The sequence below is a fragment of the Felis catus genome, chromosome E1 (genome assembly GCF_018350175.1).
Source record: "Felis catus isolate Fca126 chromosome E1, F.catus_Fca126_mat1.0, whole genome shotgun sequence".
NCBI classification, from domain to species: Eukaryota; Metazoa; Chordata; class Mammalia; order Carnivora; family Felidae; genus Felis; species Felis catus.
Genome location: NC_058381.1, coordinates 18,379,892 through 18,397,712, shown reverse-complemented (window position 1 = coordinate 18,397,712; position 17,821 = coordinate 18,379,892). Strand labels below are relative to the sequence as shown.

The 17,821-nt window shown below is 53.8% G+C and overlaps 2 protein-coding genes across 3 annotated transcripts; one reads left to right on the top strand and one right to left on the bottom strand.

Moving 5' to 3' along the window:
- Window positions 1-87: 87 nt before the first annotated feature.
- On the bottom strand, window positions 88-6,656 carry IFT20 (intraflagellar transport 20). 2 transcript variants are annotated; one of them, XM_003996501.5, is made up of 6 exons: window positions 6,494-6,655; window positions 3,137-3,379; window positions 2,843-2,971; window positions 1,597-1,682; window positions 969-1,072; window positions 88-502 (listed from the first exon to the last, which is right to left on the bottom strand). In XM_003996501.5, exons 3-6 carry the CDS (start codon window positions 2,967-2,969, stop codon window positions 421-423), a joined length of 399 nt encoding a protein of 132 aa, XP_003996550.1. In that variant the 5' UTR covers window positions 2,970-2,971; window positions 3,137-3,379; window positions 6,494-6,655; the 3' UTR covers window positions 88-420. The 2 variants fall into 2 exon arrangements, with proteins under 2 accessions (XP_003996550.1, XP_003996549.1); XM_003996500.5 differs by lacking the exon at window positions 3,137-3,379 and having other exon boundaries at window positions 6,494-6,656.
- Window positions 6,657-6,830: 174 nt separating this feature from the next.
- On the top strand, window positions 6,831-17,719 carry TNFAIP1 (TNF alpha induced protein 1). The gene is made up of 7 exons (XM_003996499.6): window positions 6,831-7,012; window positions 10,522-10,839; window positions 11,451-11,620; window positions 12,039-12,128; window positions 12,205-12,257; window positions 13,232-13,427; window positions 15,070-17,719. The coding sequence occupies exons 2-7, from the start codon at window positions 10,635-10,637 to the stop codon at window positions 15,304-15,306; spliced, it is 951 nt and encodes a 316-aa protein (XP_003996548.1). The 5' UTR covers window positions 6,831-7,012; window positions 10,522-10,634; the 3' UTR covers window positions 15,307-17,719.
- The last annotated feature ends 102 nt before the right edge of the window (window positions 17,720-17,821 follow it).

Here is a 17,821-nt window from a genome sequence, read left to right as displayed (position 1 = left end):
TCGTGGCCTGGGGGCTAGAGCGTCCGGGGTTCCCTTACAAGGTGTTCCGTGTACACTTCAAGGGCAACAGGAAAAGAGGCAGATCAAGCCATTTGAAAACAATAATTTATTGCTCTTCCTTTGAAAGCTTTGTGACTTTACAAAAAAAAAGGGTCAGAATTTACAGACTGCTCAGTTCAGGCTAAGAGTGCCAAGAGGTGAGAGCCTGGACCACTGTGGCCACGGGGTAACTGCCCAGCAGATGTTCGCTGACATTTGCAACAAGCCCCCCAGACTTGCTTATTGCCTTCAGAGATGCTGCGTTTTTTCCACACCATCTCTCAGGACATACTTGGGTCATTGGTCAAGTCACTGGATTGGTACAGAGGTTTTTTTGGGTTTTGTTTTTTGCCCGGCCTGCTATAAAATGAAATTTCCAGTTCATTTCTGAAAAATAAATTGGTCAATAAATTCATTTTGTTCTGCTTCTACTTTACACAGAGCTTCATATTCAACCCGATACCTGAAAAACAAAATTGTTAGAAGCCCTAAAAATGGATGAAATAAACCGTGGACTTAATTCTTCTAGAGAAGAATGTAAGCGATTTAAACGATCCCAAGAAATGGTGTGAGTGCATAATGAAGAAGTTAGGGTAAGAAAGAAAGAAAGAGGCGAAGCCCAACCCAGGCCCACCCGTGAGAAGTCTCCAGGTCTTTTCCTCTAGGAGAACTAGCCAGCTTCACGGACTCGCTAGCGGAGCCTTCTAGCTCCCAGACCACCAGAGGTGGTTTTGTATTAACAAGTGTCCTTTTTCCTTCTCGTTAAACAGGTCTTGACTTTATTTTTTTAAGTCTTCAAGTCAGATGGCAAGTGGGACCCTGTTCCCGAGAGGACAATGGTGAAGAATAAGGACAAGAGGTGGCCACTCAAGAAGGAAGAATAGAACTGCAGTCGAGCAAAGAACTTTCTTTGCACCCTCACCTCTTACCTTTCAAGCTGCATTTTCTTTTCTGCTATTAGGGCTCGGAGTTGCTGCTGTTGGGCCTCCCTCTGCTTTGCTATAGATTTGAGCAAGTTCCGAGCACCAATGGCCTAGAAAGAAGGTCGTGGCTTCGTTAAAACCGTCTTCAGCTAAGTCCTCAGCCGAGGGAGGGCCACTCGGGGGCGGTCTCAGTGCCCAGCCGGGGACAGACCGTCGAGCCCCAGAGCTATCTGGAATAACCTGATGAGACCTGCATCGCGGCTCGGGCAGATCCGCGAGTCCCCCCGCCCCCGGAGTCTGGCACACGGGTGCCAGTGGCCCCTCTGGTGCACCATTGAGCCCTGTGTCCTTTGCCGGGTCACTGACCCCCCCGTATGCCTTCTTCACTTACAAAAGCGTAAGACCACCCATCTCAGCGATGTGAACATGAAATGATGACAAAGTGCACTAGCATAAAAGAGTTCGACTAGCGGAAAGAGTTGGCTGGGAATTGTTACTTAGAATCCCGTTTTACTTAAAATAATCCCATCCCCCCCCCCCCCCCCCCCCCCCAGCAAGAAAAAGTCCAGCAGGCAGGAGGAGAGGCTGGTGAACCGTGTCCCAGGCCAAGATGGAGAAGGCACGCTCGTCTTACCTTCATCTTCTCGTTCTCTGCTTCTTTTGCCAGTTGGTCAACAAGCTCAATTAAACCACCAACTATTTTCTGAAACTGGCCAATTTCTTTTAGGGGAAGAACAGAAAACAAAATGTTTTATTTTCTCTGCATCATCACTCCCTTCTGTTCCCTTGTGGCGAGAGCAGGGCTAATGTGGGTCCGAGCGGTCTGGCGCACGGGCCTAGAGTCTTCCACCCTTGGTCTAAACCCAGAGGAGGGTGGCCAGGCGCTCAGAGCTGGAGCAGGGCACACTTGGACCTTGAGTCCCAACTGAGCCAGCCGGTGACTGTTGACCTCTGTCTGTGAGGCTCCCGGTGGCCCATCCTCCACACAGACTCCATCCTGCCCTCCCCAGGAGTGACAGGAAGCACAAGGGGCATGTCCCCAGAAGGACGGACTCAGGACGTGAACACAGTCTCCTGACTGGCCACAGATATGGCCCTAGGTTTCAGTTAATGGTGGTGGTGGGGGCAGGGGTTTGCCCACGGAGGGCAGAGCTAATAAAGAGCTCAAAGCATTCAGGTGCTAATCTCCCATTCGCTTTTTTCAACATCCTTGGGTGTGGGGGACCTCATCCTACTGAGGAGTGAACTAGGACCCAGGGAGGAGGGACGGCATGCAGTCAGAAGACTGGCAAGGGAGCCCAAGCTACCTTTCACCAGCCAAGCTCCCTGCAGACTATGGAGTGCCCGGAAGGCTCAGAAATCCCTGCTTTAACCACACGTGCTCTGTATCCGCTGCTCTCGGGTGCTTGCCTCCTGGGACAGGAGGTGTCCTGGGTATCCAGCTAAAATAGGACTTCGTTGAGTCCGTTGAGCTACTTCTAGAGACTCCAGTTAATCAATTTTCACTCCAAGTGATGGTAATCCCGCGACCGAGAAAACTATTTCTTCCAAGAATCGGGAGTACCTAACTACTCCCACCCCCAAGCCACAGTTCTGCTTCCGTGAGGTTCAAGGTTTCTGAGAGGGAAGAAAAGCAACGATGGGACATCCTCCACATCTCACCATTTGTTCCGTTTGGTGCTCTGTGTGGGGCCACACGGGCGCCTTACAGGGCGGGCAGACGAGGTGGTTAGTACATGGGAATCGATAAAGGCCGGGCTCCACTTCCAGGGAGCCACAGCTCCACTCTGGCAGGGACAAGAGCTGGGGGCTGGGCGGGGGCGGGACACGGTTGGAAGCTCAAAGCTGAGTGGCACCACGTCTCCCCAAATGACACTCACTGTCCACAAAGTCCTTGCACTCCTCCTTGAGCTCTGTGGTCTGCTGCGTAACCTCAGGGTCCAATACCCGCAGCTTGTTCAGCTCATCAAAGTGCAGCCCCGCTTCACCCAGGATGTCCTTGGCCATAGCTGTGAAGAAACCAGGCTGAATCCCCAATCGCTTCCCAGCCACCCAAGGAAATGCCTGCTCCCAGGCCAGCCCCGCTCCCGCCCCCAGACACCAACGCCAAAAACCCAGATGCTCTTCCTCCAAAGGCTCCCCCTTCCCTCTGCCTCCACCTCTCTGAGCCTCACCTGTTTCCCTTCCGGCTTCCCTAGAGGAGAGAAGTTCTGCTCTGAAGGGCTGAGAGTGGCAGCCGGGAGGAGGTGTGTCATAGGAGCAAGGGTCAGGAAAGAATAAAGTCCAGCTGCTTGTCACAGGCACCGTTCATTCAACACACATTTCTTGAGTGCCTTCTACAGGCCAACACTGCTAGATGCTGGGGGTACAAAGATGAGTGGAGCATGGTGCCCGCCCGGGAGGAGCGCATAGTTTAGCTGGAGGAAGACAGACACGTAAACTGAAAAGTACACCGTGTTAAGTGCGTTTACAGAAATATCGCGCAGGCGCTGGAGAACACAGCGGTCAGCTTGGGGCGGAGGAGTCACATTTGAACTAAGCGTGAGAAGCCATGGCATATTTATCCCCAGTTAGGTGCCCAAAAGGACATGAAAAAGCTTTTCAAACACAGTACTGGAATAACACCAAAAGCAAACGAGGAAATCCGCGTGAATTAAAGATCAGAGTTAAAAAAGAAGCCGGGAGGAAGAACCTTACCCACAGTGTACGCCACAGGCTACCGTATGCTTGCCTGAACTAGGACTAGAGTTGGGTCAGTCTCTCTCCAGCAGAAAACACAAAAAGGAATGGCGTGTCAGCAAGCACATACCAAGTACGGAGGCTGGGGAAAGGCATTCCAATCAGGGAAAATAGCACAGACACGAGCCTGAAGTCACTGAGCGGCCTAGAATATGGAAGGACCGAGGATGTAGCTGAAGAGGTCGGCTGGCGCCAGATCAGGAAGACCGTGTGCGCCAAGCTAAGGCATTTGGGTTTCTTTCGGTGGGCAGGAGCACCAGCAGGGATATCTTTTCCCCCCCCAGGCCACCTTGAACTCCTGGGTCCAAAGGATGCCTCAATTCCAGGAAACTGAAAACGCACCCTCATTCTGGCTCAAAACAAAACAAAACAAAACAAAACAAAACGGGCGCCTGGGTGGCTCAGCCGGTTAAGCATCCGACTCCGGTCATGATCTCACAGTTGGTGGGATCGAGCCCTGAGCAGGTGCAGAGCCTGCCTGAGATTCTCTCTCTCTCTCCCCTCTCTCTCTGCCCCTCCTCCACTCACGCACACTCTCTCCCCTGCTGTCTCAAAAAACTAAGTAATAAACATTTTTAAAAAGCCCCCCAAAAATGAAAAAATGAACATTAAAAAATAAAATAAACAAAAGGACATGCCCTGTCTACAAAGGGAGGCAATGCTACTTAGCTACCATTGGCTGCTATACCAATTCCAAGACCCCAGGTCTTCCAAAGGCTACCACCACCTGGTGCTGTGCCTGCCCTTTCTTCTGCCCCCACCTCCCCCAGCTGTTTCCCTTCTGGCTTCCTTAGAAAAGTTCTCTTCCACATGCGGTGACTGTGGGAGTAACTTTCCAGAGCAGGTATACCATAGGAGGAGCGATGGTTAAAAAAAGAATTCAGTCCCCCGGTTACCAGAACGGATTTTCAAGACAGCCCAAAATCCAGATTTATACATGAAATCTGACTTTTACAGGAAAGCGCTGAATTCAAAAATTTAAAGGCAATACCACATCCAACACTGTGGGCCAACAAATGCGTGTCTACAGACTGTCTTGACTGTGGCCCAGAGCCTTTCGCCTACTGGAAGGAAATAGGCTAGCATCTTCCTTTTGAAACATTTTAATCATCCCAAGCTTCCTTTTAATCAAGCTTTAAAAAAAAATTTTTTTTTAAGTTTATTTATTTTTGAGACAGAGAGAGACAGAGCATGAACGGGGGAGGGGCAGAGAGAGGGAGACACAGAATCTGAAACAGGCTCCAGGCTCTGAGCCATCAGCCCAGAGCCCGACGCGGGGCTCGAACTCACGGACCGCGAGATCGTGACCTGAGCTGAAGTCGGACGCTTAAGCAACAGACCCACCCAGGCCCCCCTTTTTAATCAAGCTTTTTATTGTTTTTAATATAGTTGCCTCTCGAAGTACTTCTTTTTTTATTTTTCAATTTTAATCAAGCTTTTTAAAAGGTCTGTCTTCCTGCTTTTTCTGTGACATTTACACATACAGTCTGAGCACTGAACACCTACCAGGTGATTAATCAGACCAACTGCTCTAGAAAGCTTCCAGTAACCCGAGGGAGCAAATAATCTGCTTCGACTGCCACTCCCGTCCCTGAGAGGAGGCGTTTATTCAGATACCTTCTGAGTCCCTGCTCTGGAGACAGAGTAGTGAAGATGATGCTTCAGTTCCTGACCTCTGGACAGAGAGTAAACAGATAACCACAAATTGTGACAACAGTATGAGGAAAAGCACTCGGTGAAGATCCTGAAGCTAAAAGAAATGTAATGCCTTCCAAGAACCCAAAGCCTAGTGTGGTTAAAACCCAGTGAACAGGGGGAGTGTGGAACAGGGTAAGTCTAGATGGGGAGGCCAGCGCTGGTTCATGGAGGGCTCTGAAAGCCGCAGTCAGGAGCCCGGATTTTATCATAAGGGTAGCGGGCAGCCAGCAGATTCTCAGCAGAGTGGTCCTATCTGCCTTTTGGAATGATCACTGTGACCCAGGATGGAGAATGAATTGGAGGAAACAGAAGAGGGAGGCTACACCTACCTTGGTTCATCACTGTAACCCTAGCATCTAGCACGGTGCCTGCACATACCGAGCGCTTGCACTCAGCAAATGTTTGTGGAATGAATGTGGAAATAGAGAAGGCTCTTACAGTAACGAAGGCTTGGAGCTGAAGCAAAGTGTTCCAATTTGCGACGTTATGTAAGCCGAGTTGATAGCATTTAGTAAAGGACTGGATGAACGTAGGAGTTTGGGGATGAGGGAAGGAAAGAGGCCAGATTTCCATGTATCTGGCTTGAGCGCCAACTGGATGTTTGGAGGGCAGAGTTGAATGAGATGGATAGGACCGGAGAAGGAGGGCAGGGTGAGGGAGGGTTCCCAGCCAACTATCAGATTCTTTTCCAACTCCCACCACACGTGCGTGTCTGAGCATCTGGGGAACACCGGGCACAAGAGCCGCATGGAGCTCCCAGAAGATGACAGCGGCGACACTCTCCGCCCCAGTTCCACTCCCCGCACTGCAGGCGCCGTCGGCGGGGTGGGGGGAAGGGGCACGGGACATACATACACAGTTAGGAAGACCTGGGTGGTGGAGCTGGCTGTCCACACTACGCAAGCGCCTTGAACTTATCTGAGCCGCAGTTTCCTCACAAGACCGTTGTTAGCATCAGCGCGTTAAGTTCCAGGCCCAAGCTGGGTGTAACACCGCTCGCAAAGAACCGCACGGAGTCCCCACGTTTCTTTCGGCCTGTCAGATTCACTCGCCCCGGGTCCGCCCGCGTCCCCCGGCCCGCAGTCACTGCCTACCTGCCAACCCCGTACCGGCGGCGCGCTGCGGCCCGGGCTGATTCCGACAGGCAGCTTCTCTCCCCGGTTAGCGGCAGCCGGTGCCTCGCCCGCCGGACTCAGCCGCTGCCACGGATACAGGACCTGTTTACCCACAACGTCATTACCTGACTGCGGAAGCACTTACCCCGCCCAGCCCGCAGAGCCTGCTGGGAAACAGAGGCCCGCGAGGAGGGTCGGCTGCCTACAAGACCCAGAGACCTTTGCGCCGGAAAGGCCGCAGGAAGTAGCTGTGCGCTCTCGGTGGAGTACTCCCAGGAGCCCTTCCCTCCCCCCGTGATTGGGTGCTGGGCATGCCCGGCCGTGGAGTCCGAGGCTGCCGGGCGGGCGGGGTTGCGCCGCGGCTCGGGGCGGGGTCCGCGCGCGGGCGAAGGATGTGAGCTCACAGCCCGGGATTGCTGGCGGGCAGGCGGCCACAGCCCAGGGCGGCACGGGGTCGGCTTGCAACCCAGCTAGGAGGAGAAGCGCCCCTCGCGGACGGTGAGAGCCGGGCTGAGGTTGCCCTGGGGGACAAGGATGGACGGGCCCGGGGCTGGAGCAGAGAGCCCCACCCAGTCCTGGGGAAAAGGCATGGAACGGCTTAGGGGAGATGGAGAGCTCACATCTTCCACTGGGATGGGTGTCAGAATCGGTCTGTTTCTCGGTGGTGAGGAGGGGTGCGGGCCGGGGAAGACCACAGGGAGGCTGGGTCTCGCCAAATCTTTCCAGACCCTTTGGACGAAGCCCAAGATTTACACCTAAGATTTCTGCTGGATCCGCCCCCTCAACCCAAGATCGGCTGCCCCCACCCTAGAGTGATGAATTTCTGGGTCCTTCTTCCTTTAGGACCCCACCTTTTTCCATGGCCGTGGTTGTTTTCCTGCCCTTAATTCTGCTCAGCTTCCCATCAGCCTCGCTGAGAGAGACGGATACGCCCTCAGCCCCAGGCAGACATCCCCAAATATCCGCACACAAAGTCCGGAAGGAACAGCACTGAGGCTATCAGTGGAAACTTCATTCTCAGTGGAATTACTTTGTGGGGCGTCACCTGCCACAAGATTCCTGGAGCCCATTGGTCTGGGAAGAATCTGAGCGGGCGGCAGCTGAGCTGACGTGGTCCAGGGCTCAAAGCAATTGCTTTGTAGGCTCCGTTGGCCGCCGCCTGGCCTTTGAGTTCCTTTACTTTAGCAGAGCATAGGTGCGCTTTCTTTACCCTGGGGAAATCGGGGCCAGACACAAAATACACCTGGAACTTGCTAAAACCTGTTAAGGGGTGGATTTATTCCTTTGGGGTGAGTGGAGGAAGGTGATTTCACACTATTCGTGTGTTACTTACTTACTGATTGGGCAATCCGCCGGTGAGGGTTCATCTCATCCTTGGGGCAAGTGAGTCTCGGAAATTCAGAACTGCACACAGTAACCTCTCTGGCCCTTTTTTGGACGGACATTCCTCCTAGGGACCTGCCTAAATCTTTTTTAGGGACAATATCAATCTAACTGACATGTATTAAATACTTTAAAAGGTGCTTGGCATTGTGCTAAGTGCTGTTTTAGATAGCAGAGCAGTAAAGTTGGGGAAGCCAGCACACTGCTCCTGTATTGAACTTGCAGGAGGTGATGTGTAACTGTAAATGTTTGCGTGTTGTGATAACTACACGAGGCAATTTCACCTTTTCTCGGTCTCTGTGACCAACAGTGGAGTCCAGGCCTTCGTGTCTTGCCTAGACTGCTGCTTCCTCTGGTCTTCGCACGTGCTCTCTTGCGCTCTTTAACAGTCCATTCTCTACACGGCAGCCAGAGTGATCTTTTCAAAGTGTGAGTAACTTGGATCCTATCACTCCCCTGCTTAAAACAGTCCAATCGATTGCTGTTGCAGTTAATATAAAATGCAGACTCTTTCGGGGCGCCTGGGTGGCTCAGTCGGTTAAGCGTGCAACTTTGGCTCAAGTCATGATCTTGCAGTTCACAGGTTCGAGCCCCACATCGGGCTCTGTGCTGACGAGTCAGAGCCCAGAGCCTGCTTCAGATTCTGTGTCTCCCTCTCTCTCTGGCCCTCCCCTGCTCATGCTCTGTCTGTCTCTGTCTCAAAAATAAATAAAAACATTAAAAAAAAATTTTTTTAATGCAGACTCTTTAAATTTTTTAATGTTTATTTACTTTTTTTTTTTAATTTTTTAATGTTTATTCATTTTTGAGAGAGAGAGAGAGCGCAAGTGGGAGAGGGGCAGAGAGAGAGAGAGAGGACACAGAATCCAAAGCAGGCTCCAGGCCCCCAAGCTGTCAGCACAGAGCCCGATGCAGGACTCGAATGCAAAAGCAGCGAGATCACGACCTGAGCCGAAGTCGGACACTACCCACTGAGCCACCCAGGCGCCCCTGCCCAAAATTCAGACTCTTTAATATGACCTGGCCCCTGCGTTACATGACTTTACATCCAGCCAAGATGTGCACTAGACATCTTGGCCTTATTTCTGCTCCTAAAACTTGTGTCTAACTGAGACACTTGGCACTTACTCTCCCATCTGTCTGGAATGCGCTTTCAGACTTCAGCTGGAATGTCGCCTTCCCAAAGAGGCTTTCCCTGTACTAATTAGTACTAATCCCTAGTCACCCTCTTGTCACTAGTTTATTTACTGCATTTCTTACCTTCTGGAACTGCTCGCTTATGCATTCATTTTCTAGCTAATTGTCTGGATCCTCCCCCTAGAATGTAAGCTCCGTGAGGCCACGACTTATTGTCTTCTGTATCCTCAGTGCCTGGCACGTACCAGGGGCACAATAAATGCTAACTCTTACTGTCTTTCTTCTGGTTAACACTGTGATGCTTCTTTATACTCCTTCGAGGCAAGGTCACTATCTTTTCATCTCTCTCTTCCTACTGCTTAACCTATTAGGCACTCAGTATTGTTTTATTGCCGAATGAATTAAATGAAGTAATGTATATATTAAGTGCCTAGATTAGTACCTAGACCATAGTAAACATGCAGTGGATGTTTGCTGTTTTTTTTTTTTTTTTTTTTTTTCCAGTGAATGCATTTTAGTGATTCCTCAGGAGACCGAAGCATATAGAATCTAGATCACGAGGAGTGACCTGGCTGTGCCCTCCTTTGCTTCCTCGCTCCTCCCTCCTATGAATGCCTGTCAGCGTTTCAGTTTCCAAATCACTTAATTGCCTTTAGATTTATCATCTGATCCTTTGGAGCCCTTTCTCCCCAGTCTTGTGGGTAGAGCGAAAGGAAGAGATGGGGCTGCTGGGCCTCCCCTCAGGAAAAAGAAGTAAAAATAGCCATCCTGTCGTTGTTCTCTCCTGAAAAGTGGTGACAATTTCAGGAACTTGGGACAGGGCTGGGGCCAAGAAAGGGGAAGGTCAGGAAATCCCCCTGGGGCCAGAGTAACCTCTGCCAGGAACTTTGGACGGTGCCCTCCCGCCTGGCTCATTCCGGGCTCTCCTGAAGCCGCTTTTACTTTCCTTTCTGAGGCCAGACTCCGGGCGGCGCTCACAGTCAGCACTGGTGCGGGCTGCTTCTGAGCCCGGAATCTTCCGAAAGGAAGCGCATCCTGTCCCTCTGGCTCCTGGGAATCTCCTGCGCTGGCAGGATTCCCAGTAGGTTTGGCGGGAAGTCTTGGGTCCTGGGAACCTTGGGAAGAAAATAATTGGAATAGGACTGTGGATCCCCAGGGTACAGACTTCTGCTGCCCAGTCTGTGCCTCCAGCATCTCCGACTAACTCCAGGGGTTTGCTAGGCCTCCTTGCTGCCTAGAGCTGAGCCGAGTCTCAGGGAGGCTGGTGAGATGGTGAGTGGGCTCTGGGAGACTGCTCTGGTTCCTGGTACCGGAAACAATAGCAGGAGTGTCTTCTTTTGCTATTGCCCTAGGGCCTCAGCCTCTGCGAGGTCTAGGCAGCGGTCAAGGAGAGAATGACTGCACCGTCTCCTGGGATCTCCTGGCCCCTCTCGGCTGAGGGCCGTCCTCTGCTGACTCCTGTCTCCTCCCCCATCTCCTGTTCGCAGTGCTGAGAGTATGAGGCTCTGGCCTCTACTGGCCGCTCACTCGTGATCCTTCCACCACGGCGGAGCCTTCCAAGCCGACCTCCTGCCGTGTGGTGATCTACCTGCAGCGGGAGATGTCAGGGGATACCTGTCTGTGCCCAGCGTCAGGCGCCAAGCCCAAGCTAGGCGGCTTCAAGGGAGGCGGCCTGGGCAACAAATACGTGCAGCTCAATGTGGGTGGCTCCCTGTACTACACCACCGTGCGGGCGCTAACCCGGCATGACACCATGCTCAAGGCCATGTTCAGCGGGCGCATGGAGGTGCTGACCGACAAAGAAGGTGAGGCGTCGGGGGCTTGTTGGGCTGGCTTGAGGAGGGAAGGAAGTGTCCCTGAGGAAGTGCCTTTGGGGCAGCGCTTACGCCTGGCAGAACTAGACTCTAGATCGACTTTTCCTGTTACCTAGTACAGGACTCCTTCACCTGGAGTCCTCGGTAGAGCTTCGGGATTCTTGGAAGTCGGACGTGGAATGGTGTGTGCTTACCCGCTTTCCGGGGAGGAGATCCATACTTCTTAACTATTCACAGAGGACTAGATTCTCACAGGAACCATTGCTGTAGTGACTGGGCAGTACACGGAAGACAAGCAGGGCCCGGGGGTTTCCGTGCTCCCGGGAGGCGGGCCCGAGTCGTCCTCGTCCTGAGCTTCGGCCTCTGTGGGCTCTCTCAGGGCCCGGAGGGCCTCCGTCCCCACAGCACGTGCCAGTTCTTGGTCGAAGAACAGCCACAGGCCTAAGAGCTGGAGGTTGTGTTCTACTTCTGTTACCCTGTGGTGGGGGCTCTGGGCTTGCATGCGGCGTACCACCCACCACCAGGCTTGTCAGGCGGCCTTCGCCTGCTGCTTGCGGCCTGGAGGCAGAGAGTCACCGTCTGGGGCCTGTCTGCATCCCCAGGCTGGATCCTCATAGACCGATGCGGAAAGCACTTCGGCACCATTTTGAATTACCTCCGAGACGACACCATCATCCTCCCGCAAAACCGGCAGGAAATCAAGGAACTGATGGCTGAAGCAAAATATTACCTCATTCAGGGGCTGGTGAACATGTGCCAGACTGCTCTGCAGGTACGGAGATACGGTCGCGTTAGGTTCAGGAGGTAGGGAGTTGGTCCTGTGCTTTGGGGACATTAAGGTCCAGTTCCCGGAAGGCTGTGTGACGAGTGCCGTGAGTCCAAACCAAGTTAGATACACCAGGTGGGTGTTGCCCAGGCCAAGGACACTGGCAGCCGGTCCATTTGTAAGGCGACGGACTCAGGCGGTATGACTAAGCCCAGCTTCCGGTTTCTATGCCTTGATACCTGGATTTTAGGTTTTCTGGAAACGGGGTTCTGCCTGCGGGCTGGCAGTTTCTGTTGCCAGATGCCTCCACAACAAGCAGAGGGTGGCCTTGGCACAGGGGCTCTGACGGCTCCTGGGGAAAGCCTGGCTTAGCCTGGCAAGCAAGAGAGCTCAAAAAAGATTCTCGGCTGTGCGTGTCACCCAGGACAAGAAGGACTCCTACCAGCCCGTGTGCAACATCCCCATCATCACATCCCTGAAAGAGGAAGAGAGGCTCATCGAATCCTCCACCAAGGTACTGGCACCTCTGAGGGCTGCGGGCAGGGGCGGATGGGACCCTGGCCTGGCCCTCACGCTCTCCTCCCTCCCAGCCCGTGGTGAAGCTGCTGTACAATAGAAGCAACAACAAGTATTCCTACACCAGGTAGGGTGGGCATCTTGGGGCCGAGGGGGCGGGCGCCGGGGCTGGGGGAAGGCCCGCAGAAGTAGCTAGAACGACTGGCCAGCCAGCAACGGGGCGGCAGACCCAAGAGAAGCCGCCTGCACTCCCGGCAGGGTTGGGAAGGGCCCAGGTCTCAGGAGGGAAGAACGGAGAGTAGAAGGGAAATCAGCAGAGGCGTCTGGAACCTGGCGCGGGGCCCCGGCTGAGGATATAGATGAGAATGAACACGGAACAGCCCCCTACCCCGACGTGCCACGTCAGGCAGCTTGCCAGGTATCTTCCCAGCATTAACTTATGAGGTGGACGAGGACGTAAGCCAGCCATTGGGCTTCACTGCTGGGCCACAGTTAGCTAGACCCAGAAGGCCGCAGGCTCAGTAAGTCCTGTGGACGGGCCTGTTGCCAGCATCACCCCTACAGCAAGGGAGGGGATCCTCCTGCCTCGATGGCAGCGAGACTCCTTCCTTATGGGCCTAATGAGAGGAGACCTCCCTCCTTCAGTTCTTTCTGCTTTTACTTGTTTTTTATGTGTGGAATTTTTTTTAAGTTTATTTTTACCTAGAGCGCACGCGTGTGAGTGCATGCAAGTTGGGGAGGGGCAGAGAGCAAGAGAGAGCCCCAGGCAGGCTTTGCATTGTTAGTGCAGAGCCCGATGCAGGGCTCAAACTCACGCACCATGAGATCATGACCTGAGCCAGAGTCAGACGCTTGACCAACTGAGCCACCCAGGCGCCCCTCTCTCTGCTTTTAACTGAAGACCAACTCCCCTCTTTTTCCTCACAGGCCCCCCAAACCCAGAGGGTGCCCGTGACCCTTTCTCTTCCTGTTCCCTCTGGCATCTGGCCTTTTCTCAGTTGTGCATGATGGGGAGGGACAGAGAGGAGACGCCCAGCTAGCCCCCTCTCTTGTGCCAGAACCTCATTCCTGGGCCCACCGGCCTTCATGGCTTTTTTTCAGCAACTCTGACGACCACCTGCTGAAAAACATCGAGCTGTTTGACAAGCTCTCCCTGCGCTTCAACGGCCGCGTGCTCTTCCTCAAGGACGTCATCGGCGATGAGATCTGCTGCTGGTCCTTCTATGGCCAGGGTCGCAAGCTGGCAGAGGTGTGCTGCACCTCCATCGTGTACGCCACGGAGAAGAAACAGACCAAGGTGTGGCGGGCTTCCCTCTGCGTGGGGGGGACGGGACACACAGCAGCGCAGCCCCAGCTGTGCCTTTCACCACAGGGAGCAAAAAAGGAGTGTGGTTTGCTCTGTCTCCCCCAAACCCACGTGATGGTGCCGGGCAGTTCCAGGAGTTCGGGGAGCGGCTGGGGAGCGCTTTTCTGGGTCAGCTGAGAGGCAGGGGCCGCCGACCAGCAGGGGACAGCGTGGTGCAGGGGGAAGGACCGGGTCTTTGGAGTCGGCCCAGTTCAGGTTTGAATTCTGGTTCCGCCATTTACTAGTTTTCTGACATCATCTGAGCCGTTTAAACCACGTGAGCCTCAGCTTCCTCATCTGCAAACATGGGGACGACAGTGTGAATTTACCAGAAGCAGAACGAACACGAGACGGCTCCCAGGAGGAGCGGTGCAGGCTGGCGGAAGCAGCTGCTCTGATCTCTCCTCCGGCCCCTGCTCCTTGTGGGTTCCTGGTCACTCAGCTCAGCCTCTGCAGTGACCACGTGGCACCGGGTACGGGAGGGATTTGACAGGTGACCGTTAACACGGACCCCGCGAACCCCGTTTTCCCGGGCCGCAAGCAGGTGCTGTCCTCCCCAGGGAGTAGCTGCCCTGAGAATGTTTGTATGGGGGGCGGCAGGGCTTCGCTGAGCCCGGAGGGCAGCTCATGTGGGGGACGGTCACATGTGTGAGGGCTCAAAGCCCCGAGCTCGTGTAGCACCTGCACGGCCACTGCAGTGCCTCCAGCTGGGCGGTCTGAGGGTTGGGGGGGGGGGGGGGACAGCTTATAGGAGGCGGCCCTGCTTCCTCCTGTCATTTTGGGGGTGGGACTCCCATGTGCACGTTTCAGCGGAGTCAAGATTCAGGGACAGGTCTCTGTGGGGGCTGGTTACACTGTGGAAGTGGCAGCAACACCCGTCACCTTCCTAAGTGCTTTCTCTTCCGTGAACTTTTTGAGCCCTCACACCACACCTGTGAGACAGGCCGGGCTGGAAGCTCAAGTTAGGCTAGAATTCAGCTGCCTTGAACGCCATCCCTTTTTTTTTTTTTTTGAGAGAGAGAGAGATAGAGAGGGAACACAAGTTGGGAAGGGGGGCAGAGGGAGAGAGACAGAATCTCAAGCAGGTTCCATGAGTGTGGAGCCCGGTGTGGGGCTCGATCCCGTGACCCTAGGCTCATGACCTGAGCCAAAACCGCGTCGGATGCTCAACCGACCGAGCCATCCGGGCACCCGCCCCCCGGTCTTTCATGTAATGTTCACAACTCTGAAGTAGATATGAACCCTGATTTTTTTACACATGTGGAAACCGAGGCCCGGCAGCTAGTAAATGGGGGGGCCATATTTAAGCCGAGGTCTGACCACAAAGCTCAGGCCCGACCCTCTACACGTACTAGTCTGTTGGCCTGGGACTGGGTGGGACACGGGCAGCGTGCCACGCTCTGGCACCCTGATGTCCCACAGAGCGCACCTCCTCACATCTTCAGAGAGGCCTCCCTCCCTCACGAGCCGGAAGGCCGTCTGTCTTGTGAGAGGTCAGGCGGCCTTGTAGAGCCAGCACAGACCCAAGGGCCCGGACGTTCAGCTCCCTCTCGTGGAGGAAACCTCATGGGGTTCTCTCGCCCCCTAATCGCAGGTGGAGTTCCCAGAGGCCCGAATCTATGAGGAGACTCTCAACGTCCTACTGTACGAGACCCCCCGAGTCCCCGACAACTCCTTATTGGAGGCCACCAGCCGTAGCCGCAGCCAGGCCTCCCCCAGTGAAGATGAGGAGGCCTTTGAACTGCGGGACCGTGTCCGCCGTATCCACGTCAAGCGCTACAGCACCTACGATGACCGGCAGCTCGGCCACCAGTCTACCCATCGCGACTGACGAGACCCTCAGGGAGTCAGGGCACAGGACACCCTGTCTCCCCTCCTGTGGAACCCTGCCCCACTGGCCACCCCACGCTGCTCCTGGCTGGGTTTCTGTCCCAGCACCCAGAGGCATGACAGGAAGTCAGAGGGCCTGAGCAGGAGAGGGACCACCTTCCTTTGCCCTGCTCCCTGAACACTTCAAGATGACCAAGTCCTGGACCCTTTGCTCGCCCTTCCTGACAGGGAGCTGCTGCTGCCCCCGGGGCCAATGGACTGACCAGCCCACCTCCCACAAAAACATTCCCCTTGGCCCTTTTTGGAGTACCCCTTTGCTCCACTGAGGGGCTACCTTTAGGCCTTTGTTGAGGTCCATGGGGAATGGGTTCGTTCTGGTGCTGTGGAGGCCCAGTTTCTCACAGAAGGTGGGGCTCCTTCTTCCTTATGGTGTTTAAGCACAGGCTTCACAATTTTGTTTTTTAAAAAATTACCTAGGAAACGAATAGTTTTAAGTCTGTAACAACGAGGGCACTGGGTATTTGTGCTACCCCTTGAGGGTGCCAGGACCCTGGGCAGGGCAGAGCCCTTGGCCTTTCCTGATGCCTTTGGGATCAGTTTCTTTAAAGCACTTTGTACTTTTATTCAGGAGATTTGTATTCTGCCCTGACCCACATCATCTTTTTCTGACCGTAACCCCCTCTTTCCTGCAGAATCAGAGAGGGGCTAGAGAAGCAATAAAAACAAAACAAAAACCACCACCACCAAAAAAAATTTACTAGCTCTGGCTTTGCTGGGCTGCCCAAGCAGGGGGCCCAGAGAGCCCGCAGGAAGGAAGGATGTTTAAATTGGGAACCGTGGTGCTAAAAAGGCCCATGAGAAAGGACATTTTACCCCTACATCTTAAAGTCACATAACTGACTCTTAGGGTCTAACATGATTGCTCTTTTTGATTCTCTTGCCCTCAAGGCATGCTTTGCTTTACTCACCAGAAAGCCAAAGAGCCACCACAGGGGCCAGGAGCATGAGCCACAGTGGGAAGGCCGTGGAGCCTGTGGGCGCTGCACTTGGATGCCCATCCGAGGACGGTGAGCATGAGCTCTGCGTCCCAAGCAGCCCTGTGCAGGGGTGGCATGTGCTTGGCCATATATCCACTGCCCCCCACCCCGTTCTCCTGGTTTTGTGTCCCGGCCGAGGGCGGTGGTTCTGCCTAGTGCTGAGCCTGGATGCAGGGTGATGTGCGCAGCCCGAGTCCCTTGAAAGGTTTCTTCATTTCTTTCTTGTTGGGTCATATGGCCACAGAGCTGCCAAGCACCAGCTTTTGGGCAAGGGTGCAAGTTCCTCCTCAGGGCTTTCGGTCACTGCCTTCTGTTTGGCTTGGCCCTTGGGAGGCTGCTTATCCAAATTCTTTTCCAAAAGAATGCTATCAGGGAGGGATCAGCCAGCCTAACAAAACAGCGTAGCCACTGGGTAGTAGCCACCTGGGAAGGAACACAGGTTATCAGGTTCATCTCTCCAGACTGCTGTCACGATAGCTAAGTGGCCTGCTCGTGGCTGACCCGATGGGCAAATGCCAGGCCAAGGTTAGCAGACACCCACAAGGACCTGAAATGACACGATGGGGCCGGAGAACTGTGACTAACCAGGCATTTACACTTGTCACGGCCTTGAAAATACAGACTTTCAGGCAAGGCACCCTGGTCATCGGCTCAAACACTTCTTTCAGCCTTCGCTGGAGTAACAAGATGAAGACAAATCCATTTCTTTGGCCAGATTCCGGCTTTGGCTTTGTGGCTTTCCCACAGAGACTGGAATGCTCCTGCCGGAGGCCACTGGCCTATTTCCTCCGCTGCCCTCCTGAAGCCTTCTAACGCTCAAGGCCCAGCTCCCCACTGAGGTATTTTAATGCCTGTCCTTTGACCTCCCCAGTCCTGCAGCCTCTCTTTACTGCTTTGACATTTACATCCTCAGCTGTCTGAGTGGTGACCTGTCTCTTGCTGAGAAAGCACAGTAGTCCTGGACTGATGGAAACCATCTCCTTGGTCTTAAGAAAAATACTAACATTGAAATCACTGAAGTAACTTTAGCTTCTTTAGCCAGACTTTGCGGCATAAGGGCTTGGAGAATTTTCTTTTGAGTTCCTCAGGCCCAAGCAGAAAGCAGCTCTTGGTTTTGTGTACTTTTCAACTCTGAGTAGCCCAGGGAAAGTAAACAGAAAGCATAAATGAAGTCAAACCTTGTCGGTTTCTGAGAAAACCGGAAACTTGCTGGTGACCCCATGTAACCAGTACCGGGTGTTATTCGATTTCTTACCTGACTGACCTCTGCCTAAAGAACGGCCCAGAACTTCTCTGTCACATAACTGCAATTCTTTGTTGCTCAGCCTAGGTGATGGAAACAAACACTAATTTCTAATAAAATCGTGTTACGCTGCAGTGGCCCGCAACTGTGCTCACGGTGGTTATAGCTGGGTCAGCGCAGTGCTACGGCCCTGGTTCTCGTGTTTCTGTTCACCACCTTGTGTTTTCCCTGCGTCA

Coding starts and splice junctions, on each gene's coding strand:
- TNFAIP1 (XM_003996499.6), top strand. CDS start 10,635: ATGTCAGGGGATACCTGTCTGTGCCCAGCGTCAGGCGCCAAGCCCAAG. Junction 10,840..11,450: donor GGTGCTGACCGACAAAGAAG/GTGAGGCGTCGG, acceptor CTGCATCCCCAG/GCTGGATCCTCATAGACCGA. Junction 12,258..13,231: donor AACAAGTATTCCTACACCAG/GTAGGGTGGGCA, acceptor GCTTTTTTTCAG/CAACTCTGACGACCACCTGC.
- IFT20 (XM_003996500.5), bottom strand. CDS start 2,969: ATGGCCAAGGACATCCTGGGTGAAGCGGGGCTGCACTTTGATGAGCTG. Junction 1,683..2,842: donor GTGCAAGGACTTTGTGGACA/GTGAGTGTCATT, acceptor TTCCCCTAAAAG/AAATTGGCCAGTTTCAGAAA. Junction 1,073..1,596: donor CAGAGAACGAGAAGATGAAG/GTAAGACGAGCG, acceptor CCTTCTTTCTAG/GCCATTGGTGCTCGGAACTT.